General features: G+C 40.4%; 1 protein-coding gene across 46 annotated transcripts in view; it reads right to left on the bottom strand.

The window, feature by feature from the left end:
• The window catches only part of RBFOX1 (RNA binding fox-1 homolog 1), a 2122525-nt gene that overhangs the window by 97544 nt on the left and 2001954 nt on the right, over window positions 1–23027 (bottom strand). For all 46 annotated transcript variants that reach the window (XM_080678210.1, XM_080678241.1, XM_080678221.1 and 43 more), the window contains 3 exons: window positions 20747–20839; window positions 18960–19020; window positions 9721–9774 (listed from right to left, as the gene is read on the bottom strand). In XM_080678210.1, the coding sequence (XP_080534336.1) occupies window positions 9721–9774; window positions 18960–19020; window positions 20747–20839 (208 nt within the window). The remainder of the gene's footprint in view (window positions 1–9720; window positions 9775–18959; window positions 19021–20746; window positions 20840–23027) is intronic.

The raw sequence follows: 23027 nt of genomic DNA, 5'->3' as shown, positions 1-23027 counted from the left end.
TATGAAAATTGAAGCTTTTGTTTTTTGCGGCCCACATAAACTTAAATCTTAGCCTTTGAGTTTGACATGCTTGCTCTACAATGATCTTACCCTGCTAACTCTTACTTATCCTTCAAAACCCTATTTGTACCACCCCTCTGACTGCTAAGGCAAGGGGTTGTTCTTTTTCAGTGCTCCGGTAGGTATCATCGTTTGTGACACACTGAGCTGCTTTCCTTGTCTGCATCCTTGACTGCCTTGCCAAATTCTGGGGGGAAGGCCTGCTCCCCACCCCCCTCAGTGCCCATCACAGTGCCTGGCACTTCTCAGTCCCTCGATGCTGTAACTGGTACTAAAGAATGAACTGATACAAGCCAGTGGCATGTGTTACTTTACACAAGACGTGTCTCTTAGGCCCTTTCTTGATGAATATCACACAACTGAGTGACAACCAGCGAACCTCAAGGGTTTCTGCAGTGTGTAACCGCTAAACCAGTGCAATGCTAGAGACAACAACAACATTCTCCCAGGCGATAACTAGTGGCTTCATGTTTATTAAATCTGGACTTCCCAAGCCAGGGTCAGCAAAGTGGGGTCATGGCTACCAGATTGTTACACAGTTGGGGTAAAAAACAACAACACCCAAACAGATGACTAGTTCGTGACCTGTGAAAATGATATGAAATTTAAATGTTGGTGTCCTTAAATAAAGCCTCCTCGGAACACAGGCACCCCCATTCATAATGTATTGTCTGTGGCTGCCTTGTACACACTGGTAGAGTTGAGTCGTGACAGAGACCAAATGGCATGCAAAACCCAAAATATTTACTAGCTGGCCCTCTACTGAAGAAATGTGCTGACCCGGCTCTGAGCGAAAAGCCACACATTCTATTTTTCTATAAGTACATTCAGCTTGATCTTTTCTTCTATAAGCAACCAACATGGTGGTACATCCTGTCTTACATCATCATCATCATCACATCAACCACTATTATCATTATCACCATTGCTATGCATTGTCATCTTTTCATCTGCAATTTCTTTTTCTGTAGTGCATGAAAGGGTTAACTCTGCAGGGTTGCTCGAACCCTGTATATTCCTTCCAAAGGCTTGTTTTGGGTTTTGACCCTCAGTCAACTCCTGAAATATATAACCTGATAGGACTGTGTTTGGATGCCTGAGCCCTTGGGCCGTACAGTACCAGTCTGATCGGTAGCAATTTGCCTTAAGGATGGTGAATGCTTTGTTTTGCTCTGCGGGCTAAGATTTGAGTAGTTGAGGTCAGTTATATGGATGCTTCATGTCTCTGTCACTGACTCCCAATAAAAACTCTGGGCACCGAATCTCAGATGAGCTTCCTTGACTGACAACACTTTGCAGGTATTGTCACACATCATTGCTGGGAAATCAAGTTTCTCCCTGAGACTCCACGGGGAGAGCTCCTGACTGGTCTTCTGGCCTTCACCCCGTGTACTCTTTCCCTTTGCTGATCCGTAATCTGAATCCTCCTACTAAAATAAAAAGGCGAGTATAACCACCTTTCTGAGTCCTGTGAGTTCTTCTAGCCCAGTGGTTCTCAACCTTTCTAATGCCAAAACCCTGCTAGCGGTTCTCAACCTGTGGGTCATGACCCACAGGTTGAGAACCGCTGCTGTAGAGCCTAAGACCATGGGAAAACAGAGATATTTACATTACGATTCATTAACAGTAGCAAAATTACAGTTATGAAGTAGCAACGAAAATAATTTTATGGTTGGGAGTCACCACAACATGAAGAACTGTATTAAAGGGTCATGGCATTAGAAAGGTTGAGAACCACTGTGAATCTCTAGCCCATCAGAGAGTGTGGTCTTGGGGACCCCCAACACAGCTCTGAAGTACATAATCAAATGTTATGCTCTTCTCTTCTGGAGTCAAAATTCACGCCCTAACTGGTTTGGCTCACTGGACAGAGTGTCGGCCTGTGGACTGAAAGGTCCCAGGTTCGATTCCGGTCAAGGGCACATCCCCAGTAGGAGGTCTGCAGGAGGCAGCTGATCGATGTTTCTAGCTCTCTATCCCTCTCCCTTTCTCTCTGTAAAAAAAAAAAAAAAAATCAAATATATTTTAAAAAAATCACAAGAAAGAAAAATTTGGGTGAATGTCTCTAAATTCTTTGATTGCTTTTGAGAACTACAGCTGTCATACATCTTTAGCAGTAGCAAGCGGTGGAGCACAAGACTTATTAAGATATTCAGTGAATATGTGACATCTTTAGCAATGTCCTTCTATCAGGACAGGATTTCTCAACCTTAGCACTGTCAACATTTGAGGCCAGATATTTCTTTTTTTTTTTTTTTTTTTTTTTAAATATATTTTTTATTGATTTTTTACAGAGAGGAAGGAAGAGTGATAGATAGTCAGAAACATCGATGAGAGAAACATCGACCAGCTGCCTCCTGCACACCTCCCACTGGGGATGTGCCCGCAACCAAGTTACATGCCCTTGACCGGAATCGAACCTGGGACCTTTCAGTCCGCAGGCTGACGCTCTATCCACTGAGCCAAACCGGTTTTGGCTGAGGCCAGATATTTCTTTGTGGTGAGGGGCTGTCCTGTACACTGTAGGATGTTTTGCAGCATCCCTGGCCTCCATCCACTAGATGTCAGTAGTGAACACCCATCCTCCCAGGATGGACAATGAAAAATGTCTCCAGAAATTCTCCAGTTCCTCTGGGGTGGGGTGGGGAGGTAGGGATCACTCCCAGTTCAAAACCATTGATCCAGGATATTGGATTAATTAAAGCATTTGTGGGGGGTAAGTTGTTTTAGTAAAATGGAATGCACTTCAGAGTCACAAAGATATAGGTTTGAATCCAGCTCTTTAGCTTTGGAAGTCAGCAACCTTGGGCAACTTAACTTGACTGGATTTCCTAATATATTAGCAACACAAAGATAATGACACTCACCCTGCCAGGTTGAGATCTATGTAAATATGTGTAAAAATCCCAATGTGGAGTTTGGTATGTGTGTGATATTAAATGCAAAGATGTTTTTATTAGTCATTATATTCTAGGGCCCGATGCATAGAAGACATGGGGGGAGCGGGGGCAGGCATTACTTCCTCTCCTCCTACAGAGGGAACTGTAGAACAAGGTGGAGAAAAACATGGGCTTTGAGGTTAGAAAAAAGACCTTTCTGTAATAAACAGGGGTTTTTTTACATACTAGTTGTGATTTAGGGAATGAGATAACCGTCATGAAGCCTTGGTTTCACCATTTCTACAATAATGTTAATGCTATAACATTCTTAGGAGGACTTGAGGAGATGCAAAGTGTTTAACACAATGCCAGGCATAAGTGCCCCAAACTGCCTTACGTTGCTGATATTTTGAGTTATTCAGTGAATTGATGATGCAGACTGAAACTTTCCCTATGAAATGTATCCAGAGCCAGGTGTTCAAACCTCATCTTTCCCCCACAGCCTAGATGTGGGCTCCGGCAGGGACTGTCCTGCACCTCCCTGCTTTGGGGGAGCGCTCCTGGATAGACTTTCATACAATAGAAGGGACACTCATTTATTTAGGAAATGCAGTTTTAGCATGGAAGCAAGTCCCGATCCTATATGAAGATCCAAAAACCCCACAGACTCCATCAAAGCTGAGCTGCATTACCTCTGGGACAGGGAAGGACACAAATAAAAATTAAGGCCAAATGTGGGTAGGGATGGGATGAAATATGCTGAGACAGACGGGGGAGGAGAGGAGAGAAGGAAAGTGAATTGCAACCGAAAGAGGAGGCAAAGCCAAAGAGAAGCACAAGATACATTCTTTGAAGGGGAACAATGCCAGGCTGATACTCCTTTGCCTCTGGGCCTTAAATCCGGACCCTTCTGTTCCAGTTCACTGAAGGGCACCACGTTTAATCTGGCAGATGTGCAAATTATACAGACCAGCTTAGAGCCGAAGGTCATGGTTCACAAGGAATGGTTCCTTACCGCCATGGCTGTGTGTCTGGATGAGTCTGGTCCACTGGGTGGGCATGGAATATGTTAAAGCCATGAGGGGTGCCTGACTATTAGCAGCTGTGAGGGGCTCGGAGTGGAAGCAGGTACCTTCCAACCCCACATTCCACTCTTTCAGGATGCTCAGGTCACCCCAAGCAGGGCATGCTTTGTCCCCAGTATTTTGGCAGATCATCCTGAGCCCAGCCCTAGATCTGGGACTGGGACTGCAACCAATAAAAGAAAAGCAGCTTGGGTTAGGGGCTACAGTTATCACAGGTTCTGGATAATCTTACTTTTTTCAGATGCTATTATATCCAAATTGCAAAGAATCAATGGGGGGGGGGGGAAAGCCCATTTAAAAGTGTGGCTAAAGGTCATTCTCATAACTGTAATGGACTCAATCAAGTGATGTGGGAGGAGGGACGCAACTGGGAGGAAGACCTTCATCTACCTTCTTTTGACCCGAAAGCCCATAGAAAACCAATTCTGTTATACAGGTAATCCCAGGTCAAATACAGCTGCCCTTTCAAGATAAGCAATCACAGAGTGTTACATCCATCTTCTTCATTTTTAAAATTTATATTGAGATCCCAATCCACTTTCCCATCGCCTCTCCTGGTACCCAGTCACGTGTTCATGACCAGGCTTGTACCGATGTGGGCATGATTGAGATGATTTCAGTGATCACACTTACATTTTTATTTTACTTTACTGCCTGTAAAGTTATTTTATACTCATTATATTATCGAATCCTACTTATAACCCCAGGATAACCTACTTTCAAGACCTGATCACCTTTAAAATATGACTATGCAGCCAGGTATGCCCTTCTTTAAGTAACTGTTATTGATTGTTTTGCCCCTCGGAATCAGAAATTTTTATTTTCAGGAGAAGTATACATTCAGGACCCCTCTTCCCTCACTCGCCCCCAAAAAATGCCTGCTCATAGTAATAGTCTCACCAAGACAATTTTTCATCGTCATCTTCAAGGCTTTTGAGTAATTTACTCTGTATCTTTCTACTATGGACTTGAATTGTGTGTTTCTTGTCATCAGGAACGAACTATATCTTAGATTTGCATTGCACTGAAAGGTCTTTTCCTTCCCTTATTGATCGCGACTTGTGGAGTAATTGAACTGGATTCCAATTTTCCTTTGCAAGCGGGGTGCTCTCCATCCCTGGAAGTGAGTTATGCATGTTCAAGTGGTGCATCTTATGAATCTTGTTAAGCTTTGCTGCCTTAGAGCCCCACTGATGGAATATTTAATCACAGAAATGAGTTGGCAGATATAATATACAGTGCGGTTAAGCTTTGCAGTGATCTTAGCGGCAATTGAGAAACAGATGAATTTGCCATTTGTCAGTACCATGTTGACATCTTTGCATAACCTTCTGTTATTTATTTTGATTTTGTTGTACTTATTTATGAAGATTAAAGGTGCTTTCAATCAACAGTTGCGTGGGCTAGATATTATGATTATCTCTCAAAGACACAACTTTCTAAAAACCTTTTTATTAGCAAGCAAAGGGGATCTCTCACACAGATGGGAAAACTGTAAGAATCCCCTTTGAGCCTTCTTCCTTGAGATTCTTAGAAACACTATTCTAATTACACTAAGTAAGTTGAGGCATGCTACTGGGAACAGATATTTGTAGATACTGTACTTCTCTGTAGGGCCTTCGTTGTCTTTAAACTCTAAAATGGAATGGACATAGATACAGGCTAAAATCTTGGAGACCCATCTGGACTTTTTATTATATTTTATTGACTTATCAATCTTTTGTCTTGAGAATAAGCCTCCAGAAGTCTGAAGATGATGATACATATGGAAAACTAATCAATGCTGCTTAGTATAACAGGGAAACACCACCTTGTCTTCGGAGAAGATTTATACGCAGTTGTGGGATTAAGCTGATTTATGTATACCTGCTCTGGGGGCCGAGTCGGGTGAGTGTTTAAGAGTTCGTCCAGGCCTGAGAGCTCAGAAGAACCACCTGAAATGAAAGACCTTCCTGCATAGCTTTCTGAATGCCTCCCCTGGACTGTGTCGGCGAAGGAGAGCACATGTCATAATTTATCAAAGCAAATTAATACAAAGCTAGTAATTAAAGATCCTCATTAAGAGGTTCAACTGCTCTCCCCACCCCCACCCTGCGTTAGCAATAAAAATGCACTCAGGGCGTCAGGAGGTTATACAGGGAAATCAATACCCTGCCATTTTATAATTAAAAGAGAAAATAAATGTTAGGGAAAAGTCCACTAAATTAGGAAAATTACCTTTAGGAGAGATTGAAAATATCGATTTTAATTTACAAAATATGTGAACTTTTCATGCCCCATTCGGAGAGACAATTGGAGGCTGGGCTGTTAATTCTGCATAAGCTTCAGAAAATCGATAATTATACTATGGAATATTATGATATGTGTCATTAACGCAGCATCTTATACAGAGAAATGACTAATAAGTCTGGCTTTCTATCTCAGACAGACACAGGGCTGGCCCACTAAACATCCCTAGCAAATCAATGACAGGGTCTTCATTGCAGCTTTGAGGTATATTCAAAATTGTAAGATAAACGCAGACTATTTTTATACTTGGGGAGATTTAAAATGCCCCCCAAAATTCTTAGTCATGGGTATTTAAATGGGTGACATTAGTAATTATACCTGGTTATGGAAATGAATATATCCCACACCGATATCTTTATATATACAAGAGTGAGCAAAAAGTAGGTTTATTCTTGTATTATCATTTATTAATGTCTTCTTTATTTGTATTATAACTAAACCTACTTTTGCCCACCCCTGTATGCATTCCATAGATACAGGTGCTGAAACTTTAGATTTAAGCTGGCAGGAGTCTCAGTGTGTTTTTTTTCAAATATTTCCAAGGGATAGTTTTGGAGTGTTGAATTCGCAGCAGTATTTCCCCACATTTCTGAGTACCACAAGCTCTCTCTACCTACAGACACAAATATACATGCAAAAAAGGAAAAGCTTCTGATTAAGCAGAAGCCCGATATTGTCAACTCAAACCACAAATGTTCAGATTTCCCAAGCATCACTTACTTAGCTGTGCCCCCCTGTTTTTAAGGTGTAAGTTGTTTGGAACAAGTCATAGAAATCATTACATGCTTGTTCAGACTCCTTAAAGCTTCCCCTGACACAACTGGATGACATGTCTGAATATGGTGGCAGACGGTGGTAGAAATAATCCAAAATCATTATCTTATTTCTCTTCTTGATTTGGACATAGATCAGGAGTCTCTGCTACCATAGGGCATAGTCAGTAAGAATGACTTCCAATATTCATAAAAAAGAAAGAAGCAGCATACCTGGTTATAAAGAATATAGCCACTTGCTTTCAAATTCTAGCCGGCTTCTTACCAGCTGTGACATCTTAATCCCACGATACTAACTCCTTGAACCTTAGTCCCCTCATTTGGAAAATTGCCATAAGAATTTTAACATGTTAATTTAGGTACAGTGTGTACATCAGTACCTGAGCATAGAAAGAACTCGGCCCATATTTACCCATATGATAACTTATTCTTTCTCTATATAGCCCAGTGATTTAACCTCTAAGGGTGGGCCCAGGGTTAATTTGAATCACTGTTCTAATGTTCTAAAAGTTACGCAGATTAATTTGCTCTCGAATGTATGCTTTAGTCTAAATTGTTCATTCTGTCTTATTATCCTCTTAAAAAACCACATATATGCATATGGGTTTGACAAAGATATTTGGTGTTTTCCTGGTTCCAGAGAAAAAAATGACCAACTACTTTGCATGGGACCAGAAAAACGCACTCTCCTCTCTCTACTACAGTGCATGCATATACCCTACCTCTTCAGCAGATGACATTTTGCTCCTTGTTCTTGACCCATAACTTTGGGACAAAGCATGCACGTAGGTGAGTGTGCATGCATATACCACACACAGCATCTGCCACCTCTTTACTCCCACTACTCCATTTCACTGGGCAGCGTCTTCAGGTGCACAGAGGTGCTGTCTTAAGATCTCTTTGTACCTTTGGGCCAATTTCATTTATTTGCTGTTTTGGACAAGGATGTACTCCAGCAATATCTATGTCCCCCGGACAGACTGCCTTACTTCTGGTCCCAAAAATTAACTTCCACCAAATGGACATGCTGAGAACGGAAGGAAATAGTCCTCCCATGAGATAAAAAGAGAATCTCTTAGTCTAGTGGTACACTCACAATTCAGCATCGTCAGCTCTCTACTAACTTTCACTTATGGCAACAAGGTGGAATAGTAACTTATTCCTATTTACCCAATGTTTACATGGTGCCAGCTCAGCACCAAACACACTTCATACATTAATCCACGTAATTCTTATAAATACCTGTGTGTTTGTTACTATATATTATTATCTCCCATTTAACAGATGAAGACACTGAGGCACAGAGAGGTTAAGTAACTTGCCTAGAGTCACACAGCTTGCCAATAGAGGGGCCAGAATTTGAACCCAGGCTGTCTTGAGTGCAGTGTCCATGTTGTTCACTCTGCTAGGTGTCCTGTTAGGATATGGGTTGCACCATATGGTCATGGGAAGCCTTCTGGCTATCTCTCTTTTCCCTCATAAGCATCAACACTGCTATTCCATAGTCATAGACTCCTTGGACTTAACCCAGGCTTGTGGCAAAATCCACATGTGGAAGAACAACTGCAGACACTATCTATCTCAAATCCAGAACACATATTGGACCTTTCCAGATTTACCTTTTAAAAAAAATCAAATTGGTTATACCAAAGTAGCTAAGTTTCCCATGCTCCCTTGTCATCCACTAAGGTGACCACAGTGAGGCATCCCAGAAAAGACAACGCAGGGGTATGATTTACCGTCAAGAACTCCCTAAGTAAGTGGACAGACCAAGTGGTCATTGCTTTCTCCTTTTTAAAAAGTAAGGGTCACATCAAAGAAAGACCTCTTTTCAATATCCATGGGGCAAATCTCCTAAGGTCCCCAGGTGTTAAATGCAGCCTTGTTAATGAGCGAAGACACAACAGGCAGAAGTGACAGGCCAAGCCGAGCAAAATCTCAGCCGCTGTTGCTCTGGGCTACTCTCTCTCTGAATTTGATGGTCAAGTTTTCTAATACAGTGTCTTTCCCAGTTGAGAAGTAGTTGCAGGGTAGGCAGGGAAGGGGGAAGAGAGATACACCCTTGAAGGCAAAGCAGAGAGCACTGGAATTGCTAAAGAAAATTGATCAATGGAGAAAGAAAGACAATTTAGTTCTTTCCAGTTTTCTCAATAGTCCTTTTCTTGGCAATTGCAACTCATTGCCACAATATTGGAATAACTAATCCAATTCTCTGCTTTGCCAGGGGGGAAAAAAAATGCGACCCCGAACGGAAATGTATGGCTAAAAGAACACATCCAGGCACTGACCAAAAATGGGCGTGAACATTTGCTCAATATGCACCTGCACAAAGTCTCCACACTTTTTTTTAAGGCAAAACCAATGGGAAATGTCAGAAGGAGCAGTGGCTCCATGCCTGTTCCACAGTGGAACTGACATGATCCCCCTTTATTTTTTCAAAGGGTTTTAAACACTTTTGATTTTGCCAAAAAAAATTAATAATAATAATAAATAAATATATAAAATCACTCAGAACTTAAGAATTTACTTGGCTCCGATTTTTTTTTTTTTAACACAAAACCCAATTCTTTAGTGGCAGGCAAAGCACAGATAGAACAGAACAAGAAGACATCGTGCAAAAGAGAAACTGTTTACCTGCATAGAATTCGGGACTGTAGACGGCACCCACAACTGGATTCAATTTCCAGCCTTGAAACAAATACACAAAACATTAATATCATCTTTGATTCAACAAAGAATAACGTGGCAAATTAACCGCATATCTAAGGGGTTGGTATCTTTTATAATTTTAAAATTCAGAGAATAGATCAGGGGTGGGCAAACTTTTTGACTCGAGGGCCACAATGGGTTCTTAAGCTGGACCGGAGGGCCGGAACAAAAGCATGGATGGAGTGTTTGTGTGAACTAATATAAATTCAAAGTAAAGGAGCGGAGGGGAGAGCAAGAGAACTGGATAGAACAGCCAGATTTGGCCCGCGGGCCGTAGTTTGCCCACGGCTGGAATAGATAGTTTGGGCATATAAACATTCTTTGAAAACTACACAGTACTAGGGAAATAGAGTGATTCCCTCCTTTGATTTTCTGCCTATACAAGTTAATAAAATGGAAACTACTGACCAGCCACAGGTGAACCTTTTGAAAGTGATGTAGTAATTAATTTTCCTCCATATCAATATTTTTTAGAGCCACTAAATAATTTCCTTCTTTTACTCTTTTATGGGTCACCACTAAATAATTCATCACATGTCTCTGTGTGTTAAGTTCACAAAATTTTGAAAGCTCACAGGAATAGAATTCTTTGCAGCAATATCTATATATATAAAAGCTAAAGCAACTGAACGACCCATCGACAGGTCGCTATGATGCATACTGACCAGCAGGGGGCAGGCGCTCAACACAGGAGCTGCCCCCTGGGGGTCAGTGCACTCCCACAGCAGGAGCGCTGCTGAGCAAGCTTACCAAGTGGTGGCAGCAGGTGCAGCAGGGCTGAGATGAGTGGAGCGGCGGGGGCTCCTCCCCAGTTGCCTGCTGCTTCGTGCACTATTACATCCCTTGGGGGATGTTGGGCTGCCGGTTTCGGGCCAAAACTGGCAGTCCGACATCCCCCGTGGGGTCCCAGATTGTGAGAGGGGCGCAGGCCAGGCAGAGGGGCCTCTAGTATTCTGATAATTGTCATTCCTAATTATGACCCGGAGACTGTAGACTTCCAAAGTGCTTTTTAAATCCTAAAGAAAATGACATTTATCCAGTAGAGATTAAGTATGGAATATATTTCAGTTGCCTTCAAGAGCCATACCAATTCCTAATCAATGCATGATATCTAAGGTGACTTTCAAATAACCTGTATATAAGATGACCAGAATACTGTAATTTTCCAAGTTTTGGAAGGAGCATTTTCTGTCAAATGAATCATGGCCTTTCAAAAACTTTTACTCAAGAAAAGAGCATAGAAGAATATTTGCAAATCAAGAAGCTACCCATATGAGAGACCTGCTGGGCACTATTTGGGGAACAATCTCAGAAGAATGGGCATGTTTTAGGGTTTGGTGATCGTTTCCTGCCCCTGCTGGCACATCTTTATGAAAACATCCATCATATGGAACTCCTGAAAGGCAGTGAAGGACATGTGTGCTGCCTTTTGTGGAAAACCTGTGTCCTTGGGCTGAGGGTCAAACACAGGAGGTCCTTGAGTGAATGTTCCTGAGCAAAGGCAGTGGTGAAAGTTGGGATGTGTGGGAAGGTGTTTCTGACAAGGAGAACTCTCAGCTCTTTCCAGAAGGGAGAGGTGTGATACCCCAATATCTGACCTAAGTGAAGTGCCTGTAAGAACAGCTGAGAGGTGACCAAAATCTACTGACCCACTAAGAGGCTCCAACATCTCAACAGATATTCCCCCAGTGGACTTAAGGACTTTCTAGAATACTCTGAGAAAATGTTTAGTTTCTATGAACTTTCAGTTCTAACTTTAATAAGCTAGCCGGTTTACAGTTCCCATGATGTCCTTAGGATAGAGTTTTTCAAAAGGTTGTCTTTGAATTACTTGGGAGACTTCTTAATGGGAAATCCTTAGCTATATTTCAGACATACAGAAAGAGACATAAAATTCTGATACCTATTGTCCCAATGGTTTCTTAAACTTCATACTGACAACTTCCTCTCTCATATTAACCACATCTTGTCTTTTAGGAATTTCTATAGTGATATAAAAATAAATATTGCCCCAAACATTTCAGAATATGTGTTCTATGAATGCAGAGAATGACTTCAATTTGGCAAGCTGAAATCCCGCTGCTTCTCAAAGAAGAAAATACCCAATTCAAGAGAACCTGGGAACTGATGTTCACGTCAAGTTATTTGAAATTAAAAGAGAGAGAGAGAGAGAGAGAGAGAGAGAGAGAGAGAGAGAGAGAGAGAAACTGATTGCAAATAAAGTTACAGGGTTATCTAAACATATTTAACATTCTCTTTCTAGTCCATAGAAATCTAGAGTTTGTGAAAGAAATCTATATGGAGCTATATTAAATGAATTATTTATTTATTGCCCCTTCTTCCCTCTGCCCCACCTTTTACTGGTAGTGGAGACAGGGTCCTTTTTAACACTACTCAAGTACCGTTTTTCTTGTAGGCATCCTTATCGGCTGTCTTGAATTCTTCAGTTGCACACACCATTCACTGGGTGTGGACCCATCAATTCACTTTGATGTAACTGTCAAGGAGAAGTTATACTAATGGTCTTTCATTTCCTCAAAGAAAGAAATTTTTCAGAGGTATCTAAGATGGCCTAAAAAATCATGTTTCTATCATCTGCTTTTCTCTTCCTTATTTCCTTGGGCCAAGTAACCTTTCTATCTATCTATCTATCTATCTATCTATCTATCTATCTATCTATCTATCATCTATCTATCTGCTGTCTATCTAATCTCTCTCTTTTTCCTCTATCTCTCTAGACCAGTGGTCAGCAAACTCATTAGTCAATAGAGCAGCAAACTGCGGCTCGCGAGCCGCAGTTTGCCGACCACTGCTCTAGACTGATTCCTTCACTCTTGACAACTGTGACCTGATTTAGGTCTCCAGTGTCTTCCCAGGGGAAGCTACTTAATGCCACTCCCTTCCCTGCCTTTGAACTACTCCCTGATTCAATTCCCAGTTTTATTTCCTGTATGGCTGTTAACACTACCTAGGTTCATCTTTTTCCTTTCTCTGCTTGTTAATTGTTTTTATAACCATCTCCTTTATTAGAATTACTGGTAAAGTGAGCAGGTCTGACATCCAATATGAATTCCCAGCATCTAAAACTGCATCTGGTGAATAGTCGGTGCTCCATACATACTTAGTTTTGCTCTAAAGGAACTGAAAGAATATAAAGCTTTTTCTAATAGACTCATTCCCTTTTGGTTAGGATTCTATCTTCTTTCAACCTCCAATGACCTGCTTCCTGATATACATCTAATAAAGAAGGACCCCGTTACGGGTGACAGTCTTCAAGGGAAAGGTAATAAGAATCCAGCCCTTGAAAATCACCTCTATTCAGACTTACAGAGCTCAGGCAGGCTTATGTAAATGTATGCAAATTGCATGCAAATGAACTCCTAGTCCCTGTGACTCCATCTAGTACCTGGAAGAGACCCTTGGGATAACCCTGCTGGAGATAGGAGCCTGCACTGTCAGGAAGACGGACAAAATGATCCCAGTTTTAATTTCTCAGGCAGTTTATGTACATCCCCAGGCCTTACATATTCACAGATTTTGATCAAGGACATTAAACCGAACAATGAGGCTTACCACAAAAAGAGAACAGCTGATTAAGCCCACCGCTCCCGGCCTCCCAGGGCCCCCCATAAAACAAGGCAGTGGAGCAGAGACCAGACACATGGGGGTCTCTCTCCATATCAGATGCAGGAGCTGGTTAGAGAGACCCCTCTGTGGCTGGGCCTGGAGGGGCCACCTCTAAATCAGTGCTCCCATCCTCAAGTTTAGCTTCTCAAAGGTCATCTGCCAGCTTCCCATAAAGACGCTGGCCAACATGCCAGCTGTTAACTAAGGCTCTATTAGGTGTTAAAAGGCAAGTCTGAATGTGTACACCCACCCACCCACACACACACAAAAACAAAACCCAAAAAACAAAACCTGAACAGGCCTTCTCTAGGGCTTTACTGGTGTGGGGCCACATGCTAATTCGACTACCTCAGGGAAGGCCTGTGTGCTGCCTTGCAAACGTGATCATGAGACCTAGAGTAATCACAAAGGAAGGTCTGAAATTAAAGCTTTTTAATTAAAAAGCAGTCTATTTGGGATAGTCAAGTCCTAGGCTGGTATCTTCCCTGACAAAGATCAACTTTGATTTTAACTGAGCCTATGGTCTTTTTGCAACTAGATAACCTATTTTTGGAATATCAGGGTAACTTGTAACTTCCATTTTTCTGGATCCTTCAGGGCACAACCATAGGGCAGAGACCACAAATTCCCTCATTGTTATTGTTGTCATGTTAATTGTTGACTGTTAACTATCTTATGCCCACCTATGTAAAAGAAGCATGTGTCTATCATTTTACTTTTTAATCCAATCCCAGAGGTTTCCCCGCTTTGCTTTCTCCCACCTCCCTAATCTAGCACCAATGGATTTCATGTAACCCAGTCTTATATCTCCTCCTTTGATGGTAATTTATAAAATATGTGAAAAACCACCAGTCTCCAGAGCATTATCTCAATATTTTGAAATTCTGTTTCCTGGCAATTGTCAACAGTTTGGCTCAAATTAACTCACAAAAATTCTTTACAGGTTTGAATGTTCCTTAACACTGGATTAGATATCAAAGAAACACATTCAAGAAAGTATCCTTAAATGCACCACAGGAGTTTCTCAAACTGCACATCAATGTTTTCTAAAAACATGTACTGAGGATACCAGGGCCTGATTGCTGAAATGGGGCATGAGGCAGTGCCCCAAATGAAAAGTTAGTGGTACATTGTGTTTGGTTCACTTAGTATCTTTTTCCCCTTCCCTTCCCTTTCCTTCCCTTCCTTTCCCTTCCCTTCTCTTACCTTCCCTTCCCCTCCCTCCTTCCTTCCTTCCTTCCTTCCTTTTTTTCGTTCTTTTTTTTCTGCTACATATATTTATTCTCAACATGTAGATTTCATCTACAATACAGGATTTCTGGTTCTCTTGAAACATTATTAGAAATGGCAACTTCAGATGGCTGGAGGTGAAGAGACCCCATTAAACTCCCAGTTAGTCAGTCACCACTATTCCCTAGTGTGTGCCTGGCTTGGAGGATACATGTTGGCAGTCTTTCATTGTTACCATGTGCTGTTTTTCCTTCTGGTAAAGAAATGTCTTGCTTTTCCCAGTATGTAGGTGAAAGACAATCTAAAATGACTGTGAGTTTCTCAGCCCTTCTCTATTTGCTCACTTATTTTACCTGCCTAGCCTCTAACAGCATCTGAATATTTGATTCTTAAACTAGTATGTTTGTCAGAAAATGCAACTTACTACCTATAGCAAAAAACAAACAAGATGGCTACATATTGTTGAGATTATTATGTCATTGAATTTTTAGGGCACTCTGTTCCCTGGCACTGTGTTGTGTACTTTATCTCCCTTAATAGTCACAAATATCCTATGTAGTAGATCCTATTACGTCTGCAATTGCCACTTGAGAATACTGGTGTGTGGAGAGTTTAAGCAACCTGCCTGTCAGTCAGTAGCTAGAGAAAGGCAAAGCTGATACCAAACTCCACCTCTCTTTATAGTCTCTTTGTCCAGTTTTTATCCTTCCTAAGATCTCTAAGAAATAAAAGAGCTCCATCCAACCCCCACGCTTCTCCAATATCTAGAAAATCCCTGAGAATCTGGTTCTCAACTTGTGTTGCAGAGCAAGCATTTGACTTCCAATGGGCAGTGTAAACCCCAACTCCTCTCTGAGTATTGGAATCCTCAGAAAAAATCAGCACTATGGAAGTAGCCCAATTTTCTGTTTGTGGAGCTTTCTGATGGGTAGAGTTTCCAAATCCTTATATGTCATTCTATAGTCTTCTCTTATACCCAAGTTAACTGTTCTGGGAAATAGAATCCATGTCCTCCATGAGAGTATTAACTGTAGTCTTCCATAGCACAGTCTCCTAACCATCTGTCTCATTGCACTTAGGGTCCAATCTTATTAATCATTGGAAACTTTGCAGCCACTCAAACTTTTGTTGGCTACACGATTGAAGGAATGCATGGCTGCGATGTTGGCATTAATAGTTATATTTCACCATTTGAAGATGACCTTAAAAATGTGATGACTCCAGTAATGTATAATTTTGCTGAACGTAAGTTTGATGGTTTGTGAGAATGAATAAGGTAACTAATGAATCTCACAGATCACTTAATTTTTCCTTTCACTGTAACTTCATTGGTCCTGACTTTTCTCTTTTTCCCCAGCTTTATTGAGGTATAAGTGACAACTAAAATCAGTATATAATTAAGGTGTACAACTTGTTGATTTGATATTATCATACTTTGTAAAATATCTGTCACACTCAAGCTAATTAGCATATACATCATTCCACATAGTTACCACTTTCTTTGTGTGTGTGTTGATAATATCCCCTCCTACCATTCTACCACTCTTGTTAAGGATTGAAGAGGGTCTCTGTATATTTTCAGTTAAGTTGTATTGCAATTTATCAGAAATGTCTTTGTAGTGATGATACTCATGAACTAACAATTGGAAAAACTTTGAGAACCGCTTTCTTTGAATACCAAAGGTCTCCAAGGGGTCCAACTGTCTTTATGTAATTAGAATTTGCATTGGATTTTCTAAGTCAGCTCTTCTGTGACTGTCCATGGACCCTTTAGGTACCACACTCAGGCCACATGTCAGGATAAGCCTCTGAGTAGCCCCTTTCAGGTACATGGAGGAGAGGCCCACGTGTTGGCATAAGCAGCCCACATCCCATTCCCGGTAGCCATGCCTTCTTAATTTCTCATTGCTGGAAATTAAGAAGGCATGGCTACCGGGAATGGGATGTGGGCTGCTTATGCCAACATCTGGCAGGAAGTTGGGGTCCACACTGAAGAGCCTTGCGTTATTGTTGCCGGCTGCTATCTGAGTGCTGTTTCGTTAGATGACGGGGAAAGTAACGCATTCACATACACACAGGAATGGCCAGAGATCGTGTTACTTCACAACAAAAGCAAATGACTTCACTAATTACTTCCTCTTGTCTAGCCTCAGTTTTTGCATCTTTAAAATTGGGATAATTATTTCCTCTCTATAGGATTTCCTGTGGGCCCAGGGTATTTAATATGCTTCGCCTACTGCCGCACGGTTAGTATTCCAGAAATGTTGGCTGTTAATGAACGTGCTTTGAATTGTGTGCAAAATCCCACAGGTCCAGTTTTCAGCCCCTGGGTATGACATTGATCAATAACTCTTTCTTTAAAATAAATATGCATACATATGGCTTAAGGAATAATATTTAGCTTCCTGACTTCATTTCCTCTCATAAACAATACACAGGAACACCTATGCATATGCATGAGAACGTGCATGCACACACACATGCTCACTACTTCATAATTTTTTAAAGTTCCCAACAGTCAGGGTGATGGTGTCATGTATTAACTCTGGCAAGTGGCAGTGCTCTCATTCTGACCCAAGCAGAAAGGCCTCAGGACCCATGAATCGGAGGTGGCTTCATTGCAACACTAGGCATCCAAAGTCTGTTGTGAAATTTCTATTCCATTTAAGGACAGGTCTTGGCTGCTGGAGCTGAGAAAATGGGTCAGCAGAATAAATAATTCTCCTGATCTTTCAGCTGAGAGCCCTATAATATTGAGAGTATATATCTGTTTAATGATGCCCCTTTTAAAAATATGAACAAACTTATTTAGCCAAATTGGCAGCTGCTGGCACAAGGAAGAACAAAACTACCAAATGCTAATGATCATAACAAAAATAAAATTAATCCAATCAGTATGGAAAGTTGGAATAAACTCATAGATCCATGTATGGAATATTATGTAACTACTAAAAAGCATGAATCTGGTCTGTATGCATTAACACTGAAAGAACTCCATACGCCAATTGAAAATGATATGTACACCATGATACCATTTACATAAAAAGCATATACACAATACTGTGAATGCTGTAAGTAGATAGTTACTCCAGATACATGCAAAAATGCAAAATAAAAGTACAGACATAGATCTGTAATGGAGGCGTCCTCTGAGGAGGAAGAAAGGAAACCCCGTTGGCAGTGGTGTTATTCAAAGTATATTTTAGCCTTTTCTTTAATGTTTCATTCTTCCTTTTTTTTCAAATGACTCTACATTTCCATGTTTTATGTATAATTAAAATGTTAAAAATGGAAAATTCAATACTTTCCCTTTATGACAGTAATAAAATTATTCTTAAAAACCTATAAAACAACAAAAAAAATATCTTTCAGTCTCACAATTCAATTCAGCCATTACCACTTCGGTGTAATTCCCATCATAATTTAGTTCAAATCATGCTATACATATAATTTTTTATTTGAAAAAATGTTCATTCATTATGGGGCTCTCTCAGTTTTAACTCTGCTCATTTTAATGGGTATAATATTCCACTAAGCATATACACTTTAATACTGCATTACTTTCTTTATAATATTTGGTACAATTAAGTATGTGATCAGCATATCAGCAGCCTTTCTCCCTATATATCTTAAGAGAGATGTACCCTGCAGAGGATTAAAGAATCAAAATATTGGAATGTTTTTAGTGACTTTCCATATATACATGAGTCCTCAGTGTGGGCCAGAATACACTGTCCCGAGGGGTCAATGAAACATCCTTGCCTGACCCAAAATGACGCTGGGCAAGCCAGAGAGTAAGAAACAAGCACTCACACATTCTTCTCTCACTTCGGAACTCGTCATGAGGGATCCTCCAAGCCCCTTCAAAAGCCTAATAACTCCAGAGGAGACTCAAAGAAGGAACCAAATTCTGCAGCCACAAACCCAAGAATGACTAGTGATCAACGAGGTGATGGTTAACAAACAAACAAACAAACAAACAAAAAGCCTCCACCCTCCCTCAACTTACGATTATAACAATAAATTAAATGACCCAACCAATTCCCAAATAGTGACTGTATCTCACCCCCCAAATGGAAACTATCCTAGAGAGGCTGGAAGAAGAGCAAGCAGGTTAACCTGCAACTAACCCCGGCCCTTTGTGGAAATTATCTAATTGGCTCAGGTGGTTCACTGTAGCAGGTCAGCAGTAAGGACACCCTCGCATGCGAAGGCAAACAGGGCTTGTTGAAATAGACTCTGTAGTGAAATTACTTGACAGGTTCAGAGGTACAGGCGACTTCTGGTAAAGGCCAGTGTGTACTCACCATTTGTATAAGGGTTGACAGTCTTTTTGTTTGTCATTACACGTGCTGTGGCATTATTTACCTATGCACACAGAAAACTCAAGTGAGCACATATCCTGGGGCCAACCCACAGTTCCATTAGTTGCATGCATTATGACTGTGATTACTTACTTAAAAAAAAAATAAAACAAAACAAACTAAAATGCATTTTAATTTATAAAAGGCAGTAGGTGCATAACAAAAATCATACATTTTTATAATTACATTTACTTCATAACCGTTTTAACTTACAAATCATTTCAATAAAGCAATGTCATATCATTTAAGTTTAATAAGGAGACAGTAAAAGCAAATTAAAAGGAACTGCATAATTGAAGATTTAAAAGCATGCGTGTACTCCATGGTAACACAGAAACAATAGCTTTTAAACAGAAAATAAAGTTCATATGAAGGAACATGCAGTGGAGTAGAAGAAGGGAGAGACAAGGTACAAGGGAACATAAATGTCAAAAAAAGGGACAAACAAGTTTTCGCCGTGTGCAACACTTCGGGAGGGAAGAACCATCGGGGGAAAGCAACATCTAGCATTCAACACTCGGAACAAGAGCCTTTGACATCGCAAGAATTAACGAAATCATTCAAGCTTTAAAGTCACAGCTAACGAAAGGATAAAAGAGAGGGTGCATTGTTTAACACAATATGGAGTTAACGATCTGAGTAAGATGTGCACCGGTCATGTCTCAATCCAGTCAGTGCCTTCCAGGCTAGCTTAGAACGTACACTCAATTACAGGCGTACCAATATCCAAAAAAATAGAGCATCAAGAAAACTTAATATGACAAGTCAAAAAAAGTCACGTGGTATATATATATATGTATATAGAGATATCAGCACTAAATACGTGTAACGGCAGATGGACTTCACCACTTACCATTCACCACCATCGCCAGCATGGGTTTGTATACAGTTACCATGGTTACTGAGAGTTTGGTGAGGGGCCTAAGCGTTATCGTCGAGGGGGGGAAAATAAAAGGCAAAATATGCAACATCTTACTCCAAAGACTAAAGCATTCGTAACTGGTATTTTTTTTCTCTTTTTTTAAGTTTTAACAAATATGACCCTGTGGCCATGTTGAGGGAGATCCAGTGGTAGAAGGAGGCGATTTCTGAGTACCAGAATTTTAGCATCAATTTTATCCATGAAGAGGGGCCAGATATTGAACAGGAAATCCTGTTTGTTTATTTGCTTTATTATCAGAAGAATACAAAGGTTCAAACTGACTTCTTAAAAAAAATGAAAGGTTTAAAGACAAAACCTCTCATTTTTTACAAATATAAAACAACTGTTCTTTCGATTGATATTTCTTTCACAATTTGGCTTAATTTGCACACCACTGTGGATCCCTCGTCAACCCTGCAGTGGAAAGAAAAAAAAAGAAAAAGAATCTGCTCTGTATGTCGTTCTGTTTTTGCAACACTCTCTCCACTGTCTGGAACTACTGCACCCATTGGCTCTAACACATGGAAAATAAACGAATCAAATCAAATCAAATCAAAAAACTTTCAGATTAACCTTGTTTTGGTCTCACGTTTGCCATCCACCTTTCAGCAGTATTAAGAGTAACATAATAAAATAAAATGAAAAAAAAAGTAAGGCCAGTTTTCCTTTTTATATATAAGTATATATATAAACAATGAGAAGGGAATAGGGTCACATACAAGACACAATGATGCATCTGAAACAACGAATGAGCGTGAAAGCAGACATTTATCAAAAAGATGTAAAGGAAAATATTTTGAACATGCACCTCGATTTTACGGCCCTCTACCACGGTGCCGTGTAATTTCTCCCTCGCCCTGTCCGCATCGGCACTATTTTCGAAAGTTACGAAACCAAATCCCTGCATGCAGGAGGGAGAAGGGAAAACAACATGCAGATTATTATTTCAGTCAACGACCACTGTGTAACGTTCTCTCGCTTTAATTTCTATGTCTTGTCCTGGCTTCCGTTCTGTAACATGCAAATTAGAGAAATTATAAGAGTACTAAGATGTGCAATCAGTAAGCAACAAATGTGAACAAGATTTTTTTTTCTGTCACCAGTTAGCTGTAACCCCTGAAGAATTCAAAGAATGATACCCAAAATACCTTTCTAAATGTCACTACAGAAGAAAATAAATCTAACGGAAAGAAAATGAGATCAAAATAAATGTACGGTGTCTTCACAGAGAATAAAATGAAATAACAAGGAAAATAAAAAGGGAACCACTTTCTTGACATGCAAATTAAGAATAAAGTAAAATAAAACGTGTGCACAGAATTCAACAATGAATGCCAAAATCTTCTAACATTGCCTACAGAGTCATGCCGTGTGGTTTTAAGAACATCTCTTCCTCATGCAGTTTTAGGGTTATTCAAATTGATCAATTCTACAGCCTTTACTTCTCAAAAATAAAAATTAGAAGCCTACAAAAAAAGGAAAGACCTTCTTTATAATAAATCTTAAACTCTTAGATCTAATAAACAAAATAATCACATGAAATGAATAGAAATAAATATCAATTGATCAATAATGCAAACAGTTCAAGTAAGTCTTTTGTATTAACTTCCCCCTCCCATCGCCAAAAATGATATACATGCTTAGAAATTTGTCAGCTTCCCAGACTACTTTATTAACCAAAAAGGGAAATGAGTCAACATATGATAAAGTTCTAAAACATTATGTTGGTTTTCATTTGTCATATTAATAGGTAGACAATAAAGAGGCTTTGTTTATAGGATGTTATCTAAGGTAATACTGGGCACTTCCTCTTCCACTGGTAGATACATACACCCTTCACTTCACCACTGGCAAATTTTGTGTTAATTTTTCAGACTCAAAAAACAACCCCACTAAATGTTACATTGTCAAAAGCCATCTTTTTTTCTTCACTGACACTGTTCCTAAGAAGAGTACAGAAAATATGACACATTATTTTTAAAACCCCTAAAAATAAGTGTACAACTTGTTCAGATATATACACCAACCTTTTGAGACACTGCCAGTCAATTTGCCCAGCTCGTTCTGTTTTTCACAATGTAAACTGGGTTAAATAATGCCATGTGTGGAGATATTTCAACTATGCGTAAAGGTAAATGCTGGCTTTAAGCTTAGTTGGGGCAGGACAATATTCTATTTTACGAAGAATAAAATAGTGATTATAAGTAAGAGGTAGTCATAACCAACTAGTGTTAACTCCCAATCACTCACGAGGTCACTAGAGCATTCTCCGAAGCTCAGGGCATTTGGGAAGGGTGCCCTGTGGACTGCCTAACAGAGAACTTTCCAGTGTTAACATGAGCTCATCGGTAGAGGACACCAGCTGTGAATGGATTCAAGCTAGAGGACGTGCCTCTTTGGCAGGATTGTAGAGTAAAAAAGTAAATTTCTTTAATTTGGGAGGTGGGCGGAATTACCTTTCATAACATTTCTCATGGTGAGGATCTGTGATAAAGATAGGTCTGAAATGTTTGTCCTAGTGCGGTTTCTCAGTGGTTAGAGCATCAGCCCTCAGACTAAAGGGTCATGGGTTTGATTCTGGTCAAGGGCACGTACCTCAGTTGCAAGCTCGATCTCTGGCCCCAGTCAGGGTGTGTGCAGGAGGCAGCCAATTGATGTATCTCTCTCACATTGATATTTCTCCCCCCTCTCTTCCACTCTCTCTGGAAATCAATGGAGAAAATATCCTCGGGTGAGGATTAACAAAAACAAAACAACATAACAAAAAATATAGGTCTTTGATGAGCAAACAACATAATTTGGGGGGTTTTCTCTCTTTGATGGCTCTCGGTTCCAAACTTAATTACACATCAGAAGCAACTGGGAGCATATTAAACACTTAGGTGCCAAGCCCTGCCATATATCTACCAGATCAGAATCCCCAAGAGGAGCCCAGGAATCTGTCAAAAAAGCCGCTGTGTGGTCCAGCCTTTGGGTTCCCATGGCCTCTCAGCACCGAGCACCATCAAAAGAAGGCTTCAGTTCTTTGTATGAAGTAGAATATTGTACCACCAACGTCTATAGTGCAAACCTATGGAGTGGGTTGAGTT

The sequence above is a fragment of the Plecotus auritus genome, assembly GCF_963455305.1.
Source record: "Plecotus auritus genome assembly, chromosome: 7".
Lineage (NCBI taxonomy): Eukaryota > Metazoa > Chordata > Mammalia > Chiroptera > Vespertilionidae > Plecotus > Plecotus auritus.
Note: the sequence above shows the minus strand (reverse complement) of the source record. Positions and strands in the feature narration are given on the sequence as shown.